At 32.4% G+C, this 12,799-nt stretch overlaps 2 protein-coding genes across 2 annotated transcripts; both read right to left on the reverse strand.

The window, feature by feature from the left end:
• Positions 1–1,425: 1,425 nt before the first annotated feature.
• On the reverse strand, positions 1,426–3,022 carry LOC110648162 (phytolongin Phyl2.2). The gene has a single exon (XM_021802300.2). It carries the CDS (start codon positions 2,700–2,702, stop codon positions 1,848–1,850), a length of 855 nt encoding a protein of 284 aa, XP_021657992.2. The 5' UTR covers positions 2,703–3,022; the 3' UTR covers positions 1,426–1,847.
• A 1,246-nt stretch (positions 3,023–4,268) lies between these two features.
• Positions 4,269–12,799, reverse strand: LOC110648161 (soluble starch synthase 1, chloroplastic/amyloplastic). The gene is made up of 15 exons (XM_021802299.2): positions 12,231–12,799; positions 10,522–10,880; positions 10,251–10,328; positions 10,026–10,150; positions 8,805–8,886; positions 8,498–8,671; positions 8,196–8,277; positions 7,970–8,061; positions 7,828–7,890; positions 7,655–7,744; positions 7,195–7,319; positions 6,984–7,092; positions 6,826–6,881; positions 5,448–5,487; positions 4,269–4,700 (listed from the first exon to the last, which is right to left on the reverse strand). The coding sequence occupies exons 1-15, from the start codon at positions 12,517–12,519 to the stop codon at positions 4,542–4,544; spliced, it is 1,923 nt and encodes a 640-aa protein (XP_021657991.1). The 5' UTR covers positions 12,520–12,799; the 3' UTR covers positions 4,269–4,541.

Below are 12,799 nucleotides of genomic sequence, written 5' to 3' on the forward strand. Positions count from 1 at the left end.
TATTTTGTCAAAAAGCGTTCAGTTTGTGATGAAATATGACAAATTAAACCGAGGAAAGAGAACTACTGCCAAAGATAATCATATAACAGAACTAGAAATGAAGTTAATTTTATGCGTAGCTCTAATGACCATCAAAAAACTAATATCAATCCCAAGATTTAAAATTAATTCATTTGTATAGCTAATGAGCAGTTAATTTTATGATAGATCCGTACGATAACTGGCTCGGTTCGGCTTGGCTTGAGTAAGAAGCAGAGAAAGTGTATAATTTCAACATTTGTAGTTAAAATTATTACCAATATCATAAGTTTTCATTAAAATTAATAAAAATTGAAAATTTTATATAAATTTAAGAAAAGTTAAAAGTTAAGCTTTTAAACAAATAAAATGTTGTTGGTGATTAAATTCAACGCAAAACCTGAAAAATTCTCCAACTTAACCCGAAAAAGGTTTACCAATTCTATTACACTTCAAATCATTACATTAAAACATAAAATAAGGGTAAAAAGAAAAAAAGATTATTTAAAATATAGTTGAATGCAAAATTGTATCGAACTTGCAAGGATGAGTTAGATTCTGTGTTTATGCCTCTCCCACGTGACGTTTGCTTTCTTTGTTTTCAAATAATTTTATTCCTCTTGATATTCAAGACTCCTTGGATCCTAAACCCTCCAGTTCCAATTTCAAGTAACGACCAAAGTGCTGACTTGTTATTTGCTAATAAATTTCATCCCGCAATTAATGGCAAATTAAGACCTGGAATGAGATAACATTAGATTTTGCAGCTTAGACGGCAATGGCAACCTTACATTGTGGTTGGCAGCAGAAAACCTTTTAACAGCCATCGCATTGGTATTATTTATACCCAAGGGAAAAAATAATAAAAGAAAATTGTAAAGTACACACTGAAACCAACTTTGTTGGTCATGAAAGCATAAAAGAACTTGCTGCAGAAAAGAAAACACTAATTTTGACATGTACAAATAGAGGTAAGATCTCATTATCTAGGATGCTGATTTTGGAGCCCCTCTAGCAGCATTCATATTTGTTCATTACAAGAGAATCTGAAGATTTACCAAGCAGATTCAGTAATGTAGGTAGAACTAAACTAGATGAATTGCAGTGGACTATAAGAATAAAACAACAGCAGCATGAATGACAGTTTATCTGCCAGTCTTCAAATGTCCAAAAAATTTCCCTACCCAATTTGATCTACTAAAATTGCTCATATCATGAGAATTGATCATACACATATGAGAATGGTCACAAATTACAAGGCAAATAGATTGACCAAGGCAGTATTCATGGTGCTAAAAGTTGATCAATAGAACCAGTACTCATCAATGGAACCTTGACAGATGCTAAAATGCCACCCGCAATCTTAAAACTACGTCATTCAATAAGCATCTCCCTAAAATGGCAATGTAGCAAGAAAATTAAAAGAAATTCATTGACACGTCATAAATTGCGTAGTTTCTGCTTGTGGAAGCTTAAGGCAAAAACACATCGTATACAGCCTCTACAAACAATGGGAAAAAGACAAAAGCCTGCACAATTTATATATGTTGCTGATAGGTATTCACAGTTCATGGCAATAGAAGAAAATATGCATGTTGACATGGCTATACAACCTGTCCAGAAATTAATTATACAAAGAGAAAGAGTTCATCAAAGAAGCTAAGAATATCACCAATGGAAGCCAAACAGAACTCCAGAACGAATGAACAACAATTTTTCTTGCAACCCCATTTACACTATTCTCTCCCAAATACGTTCTTGATCTCTGATGCAGAATCCTCAAAGTAGAACACCCACATTATTATTAGCATGTCAAATCATCTCCCAATTCAACCATCAATGCATTTAAATCCCCTACAAACCCACAACCAAATCCCAAACAAAGCAGCACAAATAACCAAATCCAATATCAAAATGACCCAAACGTGCTTCCTCCAAATTTGCTTGACCTTTTGCTTGTTATCACCCAAATAATACCCACCATTCTTGTGGGACATCGAAACTGAAAACTCTCTATTCACCACAATATTTCCATTCTCATACACATGATTCACCTTACTATCCATCATAGCACCACCACCATCCTTAAAATTATGATGATCCCCATTTGCCTCTCCTCGTCCATCACTAGCACCACCGGCACCAGCACCAGCACAACATAATGGTCTCTTCTTCTTCTTCATCATCATTTTAGTCGGCTTCGAATGCAAGGGTCTCACTACCGTCTTCTTTCCCTTCGTAGAATCCACACTTGGATTCCTAAAATCCTTTGGTACCTCCAATAAAGAATCCACCAAGTCTACATCCAATGAAAGTATCTCGCGAAAAATAGGATAGAATTGGCCTTGAAAACAAAGGGAAGTGAGCTTAGCAAAATCTTTGATTGGATTGGACGCAATAAACTCCTCGAAAGCGACCTTTACACGGTCCAAGAACCACATAGACTCTGATTTCTCCAGATCTTCATCGAAAATGGCGAAATAAGCAAAAGGTTCATGGATTAAAAAGGCATAGGTCTTCTTGCGAATGGTATGGGAGAAGATGGAGTGGAGAGGAGGGGTCTTCTCTATGCATTGCTTAGCTACAACTTCGATTCCCGGCTCTTTGGACAACGACAACTCGGAAAGGATTGTGGATCCTTTTGCAATGCAAGCATAGAAGACGAGATGTGGATTCGAAATCATTTCCTTTTCCTTTGGTATAAATCAAGGAAAAGCAAAATTTTCGAGAGAAAATGGATACTGAAATGGAGAAAAAAAAAATTGCATTGCAAGTACGATAAATTTTCTCTCTTTTCTTATCGATTCAATTGATTTTTCTCTGAAATTTGAAAAGGATTTAAATTCTTATTGGTTTCTCTCTCTTCCTCTCTTTGAAGCTCTGCAATTTTGTCTATCTTTCTAGGGTTTGGGAATGGAAGAGAGATGAACAGAATGAGGATTCTTTGGAAGGCAGAAGAAAACAGAATAACGGCAGCCTCTGTAACATTAATTAACCCTTCTTTTTCCTTCTAATTACGGATGTGCCTTGTTTGTTTTATTTATTTTTTACTTAACGGCCCAGTGTATAGGATTAATTTAGTCAAATTAGTTTCTTTCCCTTCACTAAGATTTTTTCTTTTGCTAACCCCACTATGACATTTAATTTAATTAATATAATCTTCTTTTTATTTTTATTTTTTAAAATAAACACCAAATTAAATGTTTTATTAAATAAATAAAATGAATATTCAGATATAAATATTTTGCTATATCAAGACTAAAATTAGAATATTACAAAGAGAAAATTATATAATTAGAATTTAATTTAAAATTTTTTAGAATGTAAAACTTCACTATCATATTTTATTATAATTATTAATAATCTCATATAAATTTTACTTATAAAATTTTTATTGATTTAAAATTTAATTTATATACTTTGAATTTTAGTTTAATGATATTAAAATTATTTTTAAAAATATGAAACATTAAATTTAAATTTGAATCGAATTAAATTAAATAAAAATAAATCAACTAAAATTTAACATATGTTAATAAATTATTAAAATTTAATAAATGAGTTTCAAAATTTTGATTCTTAAAAGAAAGTTATGAATTTATAATGCAAAGCATTTATAAATTTATAAATGCTATCATTTCAAGGTTGGCAAAGCGAAATCTCCACCCCTATTTTTTCCTATTTAACTAATTGTCCCTATCACTATTAGGTTTCTCAAATAATAAAAAAAAAATCCAATTTTTAATCAAGTTTATATTTTTATTCTTTAAAAATATATTAGTTTTCGCTTCTTCTTGCTTAGTCAACATTTTTATAATTTTTTAATAAAATAATTAATCATCTTAATCCCATGAACACAATGGAAAGGTGAATAGCATAATATTTTTTTTATTGTATTTCATAAATTTTTTTAAAAGAAAAAACACTATCAAAATTTAAAAATTTGAATCCTAACTTTTACAATAAATCAGTAATCCATGAATAATTGTTTTCTTTTCTATTATTAAAAGAAAAATATTGTATCTTTATTTACAGAGTTATTTCTTATGTATTTAGAAGAACTCATAATTATAAAACAACTCCAATAATAGAGAACTGCCTTTGAGTGTCAATGATATAATATGTTCACTTTCACATGGTACTTGCAAAATATTTTTCTGCTAGTACCATGTGAAAGGGACATTGTCCTAAGCCCTTAGGAAACAAGCAAAAGGCTGTTTGCCCAAAAGAAAAAAAATAAAACAACAAAATAACCATCTTAGAAGCTGCTGCTGCTGTTTTCATCAAAATATACATTACAATAAAAATTTAAAATCATTGTGAATGAGGTGCACATGCACCCTATATTATAATCCCTCAACAAAAAGAATGACCTAAAATAAACAAAGAATAAAACTCATAGCCATAGTATTAGGAGAAAAAAATGGTTTCTAGCTGGTCTTCAGAATCAGATGATATTTCTCATACTGTTTCTTCTTTTCCTTTGTGTTTTGGTTGTCTATCGCTCATTTTGTATTACCTTTTTAGCCAACATAGGGTTGGTCAATGAAGGCCCACTCAAAGACCTCCTCATATTGAATTGCAGCATTTTCCCATGTGTAGTCTCTTTCCATACCTCTCTTCATTATTCCCTCCCAGGATAATTTATGATCTCTGTATGTCTTGACAGCAAGTCTTAATGCCTATAAAAAAAATAATCCAAGTATAATTAGAAATAAGGTAATGATAAACAACAAAACCATTAATAAAATACAAAAAAGCCTTTGGTAACTAATTAAATGGTGAAAGGAAGATGCTAGCATGAGGCCAATGATGCTACTCTGAATCCTTTCCCTGTTCTAATACTTGATCACATCACGAGGCACGAGCCAAATTATTGCAGGGAAGGTCCTCCTAGCACCTTACATGAAATTTATTCCTAAAGGTCAACTCGATAGGGTTCATGTGCTCAGGAAAAAGATACCCTTTTTAAAATGGTTTAGTAGAGTTTCACCAAATTATATAAATTTTACAGAAAGTTAATTAAAATCTCTACTCATGTGAGAAATTGATTAGGGGGCATCTGCAGGTGATGACATTGCAGAAGAATCAAAACTTAAAAGGGGAGAGCTTGTCATTCATCATAGGAATGCTTGTGACAGGAAAACCCTTAAAACTTTTTCATCAAGCAGATTTTATGATAAATGCTCGACTGAATGAATGACTAGTGTCTGCAAAAGTCTAGTCTCAAAACCAACAAATCAGCTTTGTAATGTGTAAACTCTCAAATCTCTCACAAACTAAAATGTCTCTTGGATAACAAGAACAAAGGGAACAAAAGGTGATTTCAAATAGTAAACTTAATAAACAATTAAAACATTTGTTGCATTGAAACAGAATCAGAATTTCTGACGAAGAAATATAGTGCGCATGAATTAAAGTTAACTTACTGCCAGCATACTTTCTTTTGATAGCGGAGAAAAGGTCCACCTGCCAATATATTCCATGACATTACCATAAAAAGAATTTTATGCAAGTCATTATCTAAACGAAACAAAAAAACTAAATTCCCAGTAAGGAAATAAAATTGGCAAATATGCAGAGAGCCATTCTAGTAACATAAAGCATACATTTCTAGTCATCATATTAAGTTTATTTAACAAAAAAATGACTTGATCATCATGAGTAATTTCCCCCCAAAATAAAATTCCCTAGAAGTTAATCGGTAACAACCTTTGTTAGATTAGTTTTTCTCCCATGAAAAAAGAAAAAGACATGCATGTCTTAGTTTTGTGGCGAGACAGACAATATAGAACTCACAAGAAAACAAGATTAAGGACTTGAAAAACTTAGAATTACAGTTGAAATTTATTAGGGGGCTTATTTGGGAAATTAGAGTGCTTTCTAGTTCTTTAAGAATCTTAAAAATATGTCCACTCAAATGAATCGGTTACTAGAGACTTCATAATACTATTCCGGGTACTTTGCTAATTATTGGCTTTGCTGAGCATTGTCCTGGTTTTAATCTTTTGAGCCTTAAATTCCGTTCATTAATGTTTTGAGTTTATAAGAATCTTAATGGGTGTAGGAGTCATATAAATGGGGTATTCATTTATTGGAGTCTAAGTAAGAATAGAGTTATTTCGAGTCTATAAAATTCTATGATCATAATGCTTCACTAATAAGTTTTTGAGTGAACAAGTACCAGCAGTTCAGATAGAATATGTTAAAATTCTCTCTCATTATAACAAGGTTATTGTTGTATAATGAAAATATAATGTATGAGGATTGGGTGTAAATGTTATATGAAACTGTAAGTTAATGCTTCGCAAAACAACATTGGAATAAGGGAAAAAGAAATATTAAAAGAAAAGGGAAGAAATAATAAATGGCAAAAAGCCACAGGTATATGAATTTATTTTTTTTCCTAATTGGGAAATAATGGTACATTCTATTATATATAACAAATCCTTCTAATTCCATTATAGACAGAAATTTGGACAAGGAAAAAACAATTTCAAGAAAAAGAAACAAAGTGAATTAGACGAATATTTTTTTGTTGACAACCTCAAAGAAAAAAAAGTGTCTTTAAAAAAAGTGCTTGTTCCTAGCTGCAGATCTGAAGCATTGGAACTTGAATTAATTATGTTCCAGAATTCATCCACATCAATGCTACAAAACACAATATCAGATGCAGAATTAAAATTAAGATTTATTTTATGTTATCCCAGGTGCATAAAAGGCACCATTTCTTGTTATTAAGTTTTGCAACTAAAAGGATCTTTCCAGAAAATTATATAGTGCAAAAGCTTAAGAAAAATCACATACCCTGTGCCTTCACCAAATCCCTCTTCAGCATATGGATTAAAAGTTTGTACTGTGTCCTGATATATACAGAGCAAGTCATACAGTGAATAAAGAATGGACAAAAAAAAAAACAAAATAATAAAAAAATTGCTTTTAACTTCTTGAACATTTTCACTCACCCTAAGTCCCCCAGTGCAATGAACTACTGGTACAGTTCCGTATCTCATTGCATACAGTTGATTTAGCCCACATGGCTCAAATCTTGAGGGCATTAATAATATGTCACATCTGTTCATTCCAAAATTTCAATCAGTGTCATTGAATGAACTTCAAAAAACTGTCATTCATATTTCCAGTAGTGCATAAACATAGACGGAAATTTTGGGTTACCCTGCAGTTATTCTATGAGAAATTGGAACATTAAATCCAACCCATCCTCGAAATTTGTCTCTGTAAGTTGACTCTGTTGCTCTCATCCATTCTTCATACAGTGGATCCCCAGACCCTAGCATGACCTGATACATAAAGACTAAAGATAATCCGATGCATGTATGCATATAAAAAAAATCACCTTCAAGAGAGGTTTCAATACACATCAATAATGGCTCCCATTCAGAAACATCAATTCAGAATAATGTTTATAATTTCAAACCTAGAAGATATGACTACCAGATTGAGGTGTTTAACTCTAAAAATTAAAGTGAACAAGAATGTCTAAACATGTTTGAGATTGAAATTTATGTAAAGAATCAATGGTAGCAGCCTGCAAAGCAATCAACAATTCCCCTCTAAATACAGTGTTTAAGGAATGGGAAAAAGAAAAGTGAAATGAATTGGAAAATTCACTTACAAACTGAACATCATCTTCCATCAGGTCAGGAACTGCCCAGCGAATCAGGTCAATGCCTTTTTGATAGTCCAATCTCCCAATGAATCCAATCTACAAATTTCAATTTCAATCAACTAACAAAGAAGAGATCCTATTGCTAATAAACATGTACATAAAAGGAATTAATATCTTACCAATGGACAATCAGGCCTCATAGGGAGACCTAATTCTTTCTGCAAAGCAATCTTACACTGAACCTGCAATTGACAAAGAACTAGGGTAATAGAAAATACTTCAAAGCAATTGATTACAGAAAATGAATTGAGACTTAACCACCTTTCCGGAGAGATCATCAACAGAGTAATGGTCAGCAATATGCTCATCCGATGATGGATCCCATTCAGAAACATCAATGCCATTTATGATCCCTAATGAACATGGTAAATATTTACTAACTCAAGGACCGAAATGGATAACATTGGGTAAAGAAATCTGTGTTATCATCTGACACAGCCCTTATTCACAAAAAATTAAGTCCTAAATATTATGTTCAAACACATACCATCCAACACGCTCCTTCGACTGCTTAACAGCTCATGCAGACCATATCCACCTTCAACGGTTGTTATTTCCCAAGAATAGCCCTAAAATTAATATTAAGTATTAATATGAAGCAATATTGAAAACCCAACAAAATTATGTCAACAGATAATCATTACCACACAGGTGAACTAAATTTCTGCAATTTTCATGCTGAATTTATATTATTTCAAAAGTAAAGGCCATCTAACAGAGGCTTTTAATTCTGAAATACTTAAAGGGTTGGAAATAGGGAAGTAGGAACTTAATATATAAATCAATGACCTTGCTAACTGTGAGAATTCGATCAGCTGTCACAATTGCACCCTTAAGTACATTTACAGCTTCACCTGTGTCCAGAGCATGAGTTCTTGCCCACGTTGGGAACACCCATTCCAGTGCCCCGTACCACTCTGGAGGCAGTCCAAAATTTTTGTATTTGACAGCAGGTTCCACTCCCTTGCATATAAAGCCAATTGTTTAATTAGCATTGGAAATTTGCAGCTTAATTACACCGAAATTTGTTTTATAATTGCAAGAACCAGGAGACAGAATGATACAGCAGGCCATATGTATCAAAGAAGAGTCAAACCTGATGTGCAAGGTTATGTATCACAAGAAGACTACGGGCATCCTTATAAACCCCATGAGGACGATATTTGGCAGCCAAAAGTCTGAACAACACGAAACGTAAAGATCAACACATGACTGATTTACAGCTTACCAAGTACTACTTAAAAATAGCTTAAAAAAGCAAGCAACTTAGAGCTTAATAATAATCGCCGCATGATATATTAAAAAAACTAAAATTAATAGAATTTAAAAAATAATAAAGACAATCTATTAATTAACTTATCTCAAAATTTAAAATTAAATTAACTATATTTTTATATCCTTTATCATATACAAAATCATATAAGTTACTATTAAAAATATAAGATATTATACTGTTATATTCTTATGAAAGAATATTTAGAGAAAAATAATTAATAGTCATTTAAGAAATGAAAATTTAATTTCATTTTGATAGGCATATAATTATTTAAAATTTTAATAATTCAAATTACATTTAATATTATATTTTATTCCTCTAAATTTTCTTAACAATTTTAAACATAACAGTATTAACTTTATAGTAATTAATTATGTGATTAGATCACCTTTTAGTCATATAATACACTTTTTAATTCTTATATATATATATATATATATATATATATATATCTTCTAATTAAAAACTATATAATTAAGAAATAGGTAATAGATAATATGATATACTTATTAAAGACTATATAAAATACATTTTTTTTATTTTAGTATTTTATTTAGATGTTAGTATTATTATTTTTTTATTGATATTTAGATGTTAGAAATTTATAATTGTTTTTACTCTTTTTAAAAGAAACACAAGAATGCTGTAATTTTTCGTATAGGAACTGATATCGAAATCAAAACCAAAATGGAATCAAAACTAAAATAGGACCCGAAAATGCTTAGAAATAAACCAAGACTTTGATCCCGATTAAAAAAAAAAGTAAAAAAAAAGAACCGAGGTTCCGTCCCAGTTCTTAGGAATAAGAGGAACCACACATCCCTTGGAGGTATTGTGGAAATTATTACAAGAATAGAACATGATCCACAACATAGAGTGAGCAGGGGAAAAAGAGAAAAAGAGAGGCATCCAACCAAGAGATGAAAATTAAAAAAAAGAAAAAAAAGCAACACGAGATCATTGGCTGATGCATGGTTCAACATGCATCTTTCCACTAACAAGCAGATCATTAGGCCTAGTGATGAACAAGTAACCACTTACACAGGGACTAGCCCAGCATGCCAGTCATTAGCAAGAAAGAGACATTTCTCTCCATAGTTATAACCTCCAAGTGGAAGAACTAGAGGAGCTTCGCATGCTGCATGGCAAAGTAAAGTGAACCGAAACTGTAAAGCCAAATGAGAAGAAAGCTTGTCATTGTTGTGACCCAAAGAGGCCATAATATAATCAATATCAACCCTACAGCAAGAAAAATCAGCAAACTACCTGATTATCACCAAAAGCACCATGGCTATCACCATATGGATTTCCAGGTCTATGGTATGAAGGATTGTCTACAAACACCTAAAATGAAAATTTAAACAAGTCATCTTTACCACAAAGATTCTGCTACTCTGGTGAAGTTACTAGAAAACGAATGAACTAGAGGGAAAAAGTTTATAATTTCTGAAATAGTTTTCAAAAGAAGCAAATACAAATTTTACAGAAAATAAAAGTCCTGAGAAATTCATGAATGACAGGATGCCAGAATTTTTACCCAATCTACACCTTCCCTATACTCATGGAAGAAGGAGACTTCTTGTGCGCCTCCAAAGCATTGTACCTTGATGTGACAGTCTAAATCTAAAGCATTATCAAAAATCTTATCTTCAGGACAGGAATGCAGGTATCTAGGGGAAACAACCATTACACGATGTCCGCGGGCAGCCAGTACTATAGGCAAAGAACCACAAACATCTCCTAATCCACCTGTCTTTGAATATGGTGCTGCTTCAGCAGTAACAAAAACAATATTGAGATTTACTCTGGTTTGGGCTTTCTCTCTGCCTTCAGCATCCACAGTTTCTTCTGCCATATCAATAGCTACATCGTCAGGAGATTCAATGCCATCATCACCTGTGAGTGCAATACAGTGTATTAATTTTGCAATAAGCTGTTGCACAAGTCTTCAGCATCCACAGCAATCCAGAACACAACATTAAAACGTTTATTATAGTACTTCAACCTTGGAATAGTGGCCCAAAGCATTCCATAATTATACATAATAAGATAATTTTATATCCATTACTAACGATCAATATTAAAAACCAGTAGAAACACGTTTCAGCCTAGATTTTTTTTTTCCATCTGCTACAATTAAATCAGTAATAAAATAAGTATAATGTCAAGTAGCTTTTTTTCATTGAAAAGAAGAGTTTACTTCGACATATGGACAAAATTATATGCTAAGGCGCTTATCATAAAACAGGGATCGCTAGGCATGACTCTAACAGTTAGGTCATTTTTGTTTTAAGAAATGGCTTTCGGTATATCGTACATAATCATAATTAATCTGTGACCCCAATTCGATCAAAGTAATATTTCCCAAAAGACACTCTTGTATTTAGCACCCTAATTACTATAACATATTAAACAAACTAAAAAATGACTTGTAAGAATCCTATAACTCAACGGTAGTTTGATGCTAAATCTGATTCTTCTACTGCTGCAATCCAATGTGCTTTTACAGATCGCCGGGAACATTTTGTGGAATTAAACTTGGGAACATCCCAAAAGCAACAAGAAATTGTCCCTAAATCCTAACAGGCCATCAATATCTGGCATAAAAAAAGTGGTGGGCTCACCAAAAGTCAGCCTAAGCATGTGATTACTTCTGGCAACTGTACTGTCACATGAAATCTGTTAATGGAAGTTTCTATAAAAAATTAAGGCAGTTGTTCCCTCACTCAGTGCCATGCGTCAAATGCAGGCAAAGTATTGTAATTCATCATCCCGAAGACAAAAATATTTTAAAATAGAGTAATTCATTGAAGTGCTACTTCGTCTTGCTATAAATTATTATTTCTGCTAGGAAGAGCGGAAATATATTTAAAAATATTTCTTTAAATGTATTAGTTAAAAATTATTAAAACTAATTTTAAAATAAATTTTTTAAATGGATAGAATTAATTAAAATTTATAATAAGCCTAGAAGCTAATATTTAATCTCGGAATTTATAATATCCGTAGCCTTTCCAAATGATTTTTTTCAAGCCATCTTGGTATATTTCAACTATAATCCTAGATAGGCTCGAAGTGCCTATGTATGTATATTTGACAAGAAAAGCGACAAGATCGAAGAGTAATCATTAGGATATCACGAATATCAGTAAATTATGGTAAACAACGAAGAAGAGTAAAGGAAGATAAAAAGAGACATAGAAAGCACATCTCAAAATTCAAAAAATATGAAGAGAGAACATTTACCAGACTGAGAAATCAAGTTAAACCCAATAACAGAACCAGTCTCATCTCTTTCTGCCCCCAATATAAGACCTTTCTCTTCATTCCCATTTTGAACCTCTGATAATCCATCTCGTGAATTGCCCAGCCCGCCTACCTCTGTTCTTACAAGCGTCAAGGAAGCCTTTTTACACCTTTCTCCAAACAAATAAGCAAAACCAAGTTGTGCGATCGGAAGAAAACTGAGATGGGTGTTTACTGATTTTGGAGATGATGGGCACAATCGGCCCTGGGTGATCCTTAGAGACTGCATAAGTGAAATTAAAAAGAGGTAGCGAGTCAGGAGAGGATAGAGATAGAAAAAAGAGGCAGCGTTTAAGGCCAGTAGACGACGAAAGGGATCATTTAGTTGAAATAGCGAGGAAAATCTGATAAAGAGAGCCGCTTTGTGACCAAAAGAACAAAGCAGCGACTGGAGAGGGAGTTCTTTTTGGGTTTATTGCGAGAAAGATAAGGAGATTGAGGCCGGAGAGCGTAAGATCCTGAAAAAGCGCGAAAGCCAAAAATGGATCCTCAGCGAAATCATTTAAAGG

The sequence above is a fragment of the Hevea brasiliensis genome, chromosome 9 (genome assembly GCF_030052815.1).
Source record: "Hevea brasiliensis isolate MT/VB/25A 57/8 chromosome 9, ASM3005281v1, whole genome shotgun sequence".
Taxonomy (NCBI): Eukaryota; Viridiplantae; Streptophyta; class Magnoliopsida; order Malpighiales; family Euphorbiaceae; genus Hevea; species Hevea brasiliensis.